This window comes from Mesitornis unicolor, unplaced genomic scaffold (assembly GCF_000695765.1).
Source record: "Mesitornis unicolor isolate BGI_N332 unplaced genomic scaffold, ASM69576v1 scaffold1896, whole genome shotgun sequence".
Lineage (NCBI taxonomy): Eukaryota > Metazoa > Chordata > Aves > Mesitornithiformes > Mesitornithidae > Mesitornis > Mesitornis unicolor.
The window spans coordinates 104,362-111,604 of NW_010192794.1; the positions used below are offsets into that span (position 1 = coordinate 104,362).

At 36.7% G+C, this 7,243-nt stretch overlaps 1 protein-coding gene across 1 annotated transcript in view; it reads right to left on the reverse strand.

Annotated features, from left to right (window-relative positions):
• The window catches only part of LOC104542780 (voltage-dependent calcium channel subunit alpha-2/delta-1-like), a gene marked incomplete at both ends in the record, with an annotated part of 141,820 nt that overhangs the window by 104,130 nt on the left and 30,447 nt on the right, over nt 1–7,243 (reverse strand). The window contains one exon of the mRNA XM_010187209.1: nt 311–440. Coding sequence (XP_010185511.1) covers nt 311–440 — 130 coding nt within the window. The remainder of the gene's footprint in view (nt 1–310; nt 441–7,243) is intronic.

A 7,243-nucleotide genomic window follows, 5' to 3' on the forward strand; every position in this document is an offset into this window, starting at 1 on the left:
AGGGAAAGAATGGATAAGAAAATGAGAATACATAAGATTTTCATTTCACTTCCAGTTTAATTTCTGAAACTGAGATCCAATCCTAATGGATCTCTTTAACTATGGCTCCTATTAATTCATAAGTTGAATCGTATGCCAAATAGAGCACATCTCTGAGGTACTACTGACAGAAGAATAAAAGACAATAACAGCAAACCTATCCTAAAAATAGGTATGAAAATTTTGTTTGGAGGTGATTTGTTTTTAAGAATGGCACACAAATAAGAAGCTTGGTATTAAAATAAAATCACTTTGTTCACATGCTACTTACAGCCTTCATAAATATCTGTTGGTATGTGGACTGCTGCATGTTGGTAAGATGTTTGCCGACGGAAAACAGGATCTTCTTCAAATACTGGTCTGATTCTCTGGCTGCCAGATTCAGTGTCATTCTTTTCAGGCTTTGTGAAGAGAGACATGTAAAGGGAAAAATATTACAAAATATGCTAAAGACAATTCTGTTCACATTTGCCTCTTTTTATATAAACGACTCATAGCCTTTCGTTCGTTGCTAACATTTGGCATTTGTATATAAACATACTTATTTACTCCACGTCCAGAAATATTTGTGTATGTTTTATTTCAATTTACAAGTTACCTAAGTGAAATGAAAGCCTGCAAAAGAAAAGTAACAGCCTAACACCTTACAGACATAAATTTCATAAGTGCATGGAATTTTTACACCCATAATCCAAGCCAAATACATAATAGCTTTTATTACATGTAATGATTTGTACCGAATCTTAAATATAAGTTCTGTATATTTCATTTTTCCTTCTGTAGGTTATATAGTAAAACACAAGTCTTAATAAGATACCACTACTATACATATATAGATTTTAGAGAAATAGTGGTGTACATCCAGACAAAGAAAGGAAATTATACCTCCTTAGATTTTCTGATTGAGATAGGTTTTGTTCATTGGTTTCATCAAAAAAAAGTTTCAGTGAAATATAATGTACTCTCCTGGCTACAGCTGCCTAGGTGGAAAGGTTCCCAAACACTCAGGTGCCCACCACCACCTACCTACCTTGGATTCCCATCCCCTCCCACCTGTCTGCACCTCAGCTTCTTGTTCTTTCCAAATCACTCAGTCATTTGGACTAGTTTTCGAAAAAAATTGAAAAGCAGAGGCTATTTTTAACTCAGCCACAAAAATTGCATGAAACCAAGGAGGTAGTGAGGACCACAGGTTACGTGGTAATGTCATTACCTGGCTCAGCTACATCTGGAAGAGAAGGTCACATGGCATAAGTAGACTGCCATTTAAATCAATAATGAATCAACTATGATACCAAACGATTACCCAGGCCAGCAATTCTAGGGAATTATATATTTAATAATACAGAGTCATCAGTTTTTGAACATGTGTTATACTTGAAAATTAGTGCTGACAAAGAAGCACCTATCTGGTCAGTCAGACATGTGTGTGCTGCAGCTATTCTTTATACACTACCACCATGACTATTATCCCCTATCAAAGTACAAACAGCTACATTTTAACTTTCACACAAAATAATCTAATTAAACTGCATATTTTTCCTCATCTGCTCTGTCACAGGGTTATGGACAAATGTTATGCTAAGTACAGGTTCAAATGTTGCCTGAAGTAAGCAGCAGCCTCAGATGGGCTTCAAGGAGGTAGCTTCCTTTGGAAACACAAAGGACAGAGCTCATCTAACCAGTGACACCCACTGATTTCAACAATATAGCAGTGCTGAGCTCATCACCTCAGGCTGCCTTCATAGTCAACGAAGAGAAACAGGAATGTTTTTAGAGTGCAATCCATCCCATCTTAATTAGACACTTATTTTCCCATGACACGAAGTGCCTCCTCCTACTTTCCACTGACTATAAAGGTAGCCCTAGGCAATTTGCGTAGGTAGAGAAGTCTGCAACACAGCTGTCTAGAATTAACTGAGATGAATCTCACAATACAAGCTTATCAAAATTCTGGAAGAAAAGATGGTAGGTACTAATTCTGACTATTTTATGCAGCATAGCTCCTATATCTTATGCTAAGAAGTTAAACTTAACACCTAACCCCACTCTCATGGATAAGACAGAAAGGAAAGCTGTCCTGGTTTTGCTGGGATTGAAATGTAGAATTCCCTTTTCTATTCAGCAGAGTTGCATTTCTGAGAGAACGGCAGTGTTTGATTTAGTGAAAATGAGTTGCTATTATAGCTGTAGCTGTAATGGAGGTATTTTCCTTAGTAGCTGGTAAGACATTTGTTTTGGATTTGTGCTCGGAGTAATATGACAACATGCCAGTGTTTACACTAAATCAAAGCTTGTTTTTCAGTCTTTGTCTACACTTGTGCTCATAGTTTATTTTGGTCTTGGGTTTGTTTTATGGTTTTGGGTTTTCCTGTGGGGTTTTTTTGTTTTGTTTTGTGATTTTTTTTGGTTTTTTTTGTTTTTTTGTTTTTTTAATGTCCTCTCTCTTCAAAGAGGATGGGTGGGAAGTGAAAGCCTGAGATTTTCTGGGACAGATGACCCAGGATAGATGATCTGGGTGTGATCCAAGCTGAACAAATTGTATCCTATCCCATAAACATCACACTCACTATAAATTGGGGAGTTTTCAGAGGATGACCCCTTCTCTTCTCTCTCCCTTCTTCAGATAGTGAATGTCTTGTCCAGCTCATTCAGTTTCTGAGGCTTACCTCTCTCCTATCACATTTTCATTGGTGTACAGCCAGCAACTGCTGTTTGTGAGCTGAGTCTAACTTTGGTTGATTTATTAACATTGTTCCCATGCTTATTACGATTTATTAGTAATACAATTATTTCAGTTTGGTTTATTTTGATTATTGAATAGTCTCTGTCTCCATTGATGAGTTCTTTTACTTTTCCAATTTTCTCCCTCATTCCACCGGGGAGGGAGGCAGTGAGTGTGTGGCTTCGTGGTGTTCAGCTGTCTCTCCAAACCTCTCCTGCAAAGGCCAGTAGGTTGGGGATGTGCAAAAGGCTGAAAGGGGACATAGCCAGGATGGCTGATCCAGGCTGACCAAAGAGATATTCCATACCATAGCAATATAAGCTAAGAGAAAGGACGTGGGGAAAGCAGCATTTGTTATTAAGGCATTTATCTTCTGGAGAAACCAATATGTGTACAGAGGTCCTAATCACCAAGAAATAGGGACATAACCTGCTGATGGGAAGTAGAGAATAAATCTTTTTGTTTTCCTTTGCTTCCACACATGGCCTTTGCTTTTGTTTAGTAAACTGCCTTCATATTGACCCACAAGTTTTTTGACATCTTATTTTCTCCACCTTATCCTACTGGGAAGGGGGATTGATAGAGAGGGGAATGATAGAGTGACTTGCTGGGTACCTGACAGCCAGCCTAGGTCAACCCACCACAAACCATTATAACTTACTTTGAAGCGTTCAAACTGGAGTCAGGATCAGTAGCAGTTTATGTGTTCTATGATTTGAAACACCACTACATTATGATAACTTCAGATCATGCAATTTGGCTCAATTTTTATATAGGTTTTTTGTAGGTTTTTTCTTCTACATTATCACACAGGATTTTTCTCCTTCCCCAGAACTGGAATCCTATACATTAAGCAAATTCTGGAGTTCTTTTCACAACTTATCTTTTGGCTTCATGTTGCTCAAACTAATGAGTTCGTCTGACTCTGCAAATGCAATCTCAACAATCGTTCATGGGAGAAAATTTCCCTCCTGCCTGAAAGCCTTTGATTAAAAGAAAAACCAAAAACATAACGCTCTTAATTCTGAAACTGGTACCAATGACTACAAACTCTCAATGCTTTCACAGAACACTTCAGAAAAGAATTGGAGACCATCAAGCCATATTACTACAATAAAGCACCAGAATGAGTGGGCGTCAAAAAATTTCTTCCACCTAACTCTGACAAAAAATATTTGAGAGGGAGGGGGCATGGTAAAAGAGAAAAGGGGTAAACCACAAGGTCTTGTACAGAAGTTTTCATACTACAGTATATTTAGATTTTTGATTGAAATTTCTGAAGCATCTGAACATAAAATCCTCATGTTTCTTCTGCTTGGTATATCAATTTAATTCCAAGTAATATATCCCAGCTTTCAGTCTCTCCCATCACTCATGTGCTGTGGATCAAGCTTCAACTCTACTGCCAAAATTTGATTAAACTTTGTTGAAACTGAAAGGGTTGAAATAATCTACTTGAATGTCTTAAACTTTCAAACACTATCTGCCATATTTCTAACAGCGCATACACACTCAGACCACCCCCAAACTGACTATGATAAATAAAGGATCTGTTATTCTTCCTACTAATATTCCATTATAACAAAAGTAAAAATGAATCCAAAACCTCTTCAAACATATTTTTCTTGACTTAACTGATTCACCTGTTACAGCTGAACTGTATTTTATATCTATCTCTGTGGCACCGATGGAAAGCAGTGATTCTGTCAGAACTACTTAAAATAACCTAGAAGCTTTTGCATCCCAATTGTTGACTTTCCCTGGGAGTATTTTCTGATGTACAACCCCAATATTGAAAAAATGCAATTATGTGTCCCCCAAAACCCAGAGACACCAAATGAAAAAATCCTTTAAAATTTCTGTAATTTCCTTAACACAGGTTTAATTTTGCTATTAAATCTAAAGGCATCTGAATTACTTCTGCATGCAACAGGCAAGTATCAGAAGTGTTACAGGCAAACTAGTGTTGCACTCACTTGGGCCACGACTTTCCAACCAGCAAGAGTAATGCTGTGCTCGGCCTCGCACAGCCAATGTTTATAGTGGATCCTTCTATACAAAGTAAAATCTCTTTAGTTTTTACTTGTCAAATTTATAAATTTCAGATAACTTTTATCTAAATTAGGAAAAATAAGAGGAAATATTAAAAAGGAAAACCTCAGATTATTTCAGTCTGGTATTTCTATCAAAAGCCTGACAGATTGTGGATTGGTTGGTAGTTTTAATACTCAGTTAAACTTTGTTTTCAGGAAAGTAGCAAAAACATATTTTGAAGGAAAGTAATACAGCATGTGAATATAATTAAATCCAACTCCAACCAATTTCTCTCTCAACTCAGGAGCTGAAAAACAATCAATACTGGCACAGGAGAATCCCACAGGAGAGAGTGGCTGAAGATTAATTTTCTATCTATTCAAACCTGGCCTTCACTTATTGAATTACATTGTTACCTACCCCTGACAGTCAGCAAAATAACTCACTCATTTCTCTGCAATGAATCTCCAGACCAATTTCTCCCTCCCCTGTGAGACAGATAAAATTCATTTCTCTTTTGAGTTCACATTTGTACCACTTTAAGGTTGTTTTTGTTGGTTTTTTTTTGGTTTGAAATAAATTAAGTATTTTCTCATGTGTTTATTACTCACCATCAGGATAAAGGGAAATTGATACAGCAGCTGAAATTAAGATAAAGTGTGTTCTTCTATAGCTGTTCTTTGTGATTTTGGCTAAATCACTTTTGGCATGATCTACATAAACTGAAGGTTACTTTCTGGGTTTTCTGTAAGCCAAATACATAGCAGAAATAATGCAACTTCTCTCTCAAGGGCTTTGTGAACATAAATTAAGGTATGTACATGAGGTAACTGGAAGCTTTATGCCAAGAAGTACCACTGAAAGATGTGCATAGAAAAGCAAACAACCATTAAAGCAAAAGGAAACAAGGTCATTTCAAGAAACTCTTCCCATTTCACTGCAGTCTAACATATCCCAGTTCCTTTCCACAGCATTCAGTTGCTTTTCATCAGCATAGCCATATGAAGATGAGTGGATTTTGTGTCTCAACCAGTAAATTTTCATCTAGTTGAAAAGCATTGTTTATTGTAGAAATAAAAAATACTTTTTGCATAAATACAAAACTTACTGTTTTTTGTTTCCTGCAGCTGTTGAAATCTGATATTAATTTTAAAAATGCCACCAGTGAAACACACACAAATCCACAACTAAACTGAAGCAATTTTCACTTGTTTTCTGAAGGCAGGCTCTTTTCAGGAACAATGTAGAAGTTGTTTAAAGCATCAGAAAAGATTTAGCATCAGAATTAAGAATAAAATGTCAATTTCTTTTTTTTTTAATTCCTGAACAGTTATCCATAAAGAAACAATGGCACCTCCCTGCTTTCATATGTACGTAAATTGGAAAGGAATTGTTGGCTAGCACTTTCCATCGCACTAGTGCCTAGGGACTGTATTTTGCACAAAACCTCACTGTCCCTCTCAATGCCATTTTAGAGAACGAATTCGGAGATGGAATTAGAATTGTTACAGTTTTAGAGACATTAAACCTCTTGCTCTGTCAGTCCATTCTTTTTCCTTGCAAATTTCCAAAAGTTTTCTGTTTTAATCTCAAGGTTTCTTGCCCTTTCTGATTTCCGAATATCTGTTGAAATTTCTAAATGTGAAATGTTAAACAATTGAGTCTCCCTGCCTATGCTTCTTTTAGCCCACTCCCAGACCTACTCTATACAAATGAATGCTATCACATACAAAATAAGAATAGAATTTTTCCTACATTTCAAAATCCCTTTTGCTGTTTTGTTGGGGTGTTTCTTCTTCCCCAAGGAAAGCAATGCAGTAGCACTACTTACACAGCTTCTCTAACACTGCTTGTGGCCCCATTAAAATATTACAGCTGGAGCTGACGAGGAGAGTAAAATGAAACATCGCTCGAAGCACATAGCTCAGCAATACGCCTGCAGCAACCAAAGGATGGGAACAGCTCTTCTAAGACAAGATAGACTGAAGTTAATTTTGAAAAGGCAGCTAGGATGCATTTCTAACAGCTATTGCACCTTCCTAGCATTTTTTATAATGTCTTGAGCTCATCACCTTCTGATAACTTTATTTCATTTTCAACAGCTGTGATTTTCCAACTGTGTGAAAACTGCGAACTGTGTCTAGGTTGTTGTGACAAAATTGCAGATGGCTTACTTCATTTTTGTTTGTCTGTCAGTTGGGGACTGCAATCTTCATTCAGCTACACTATGATTTTAAGTAAAGTGGCATCATTCTGCCTCTTCATAGGGACAAAACTTGACCAACGGAGTTATAAATAAAGTAAGAAGACTATTGGCTTAGAACTTAAATATTCTCACTTCATCTGTTAGACAACAGAGAGGTGTTAAACATAAGGACACATACATATACATACTGATAAATATATCTACATAAAAATATATATACAGTCTGTGTAACTTCGGAT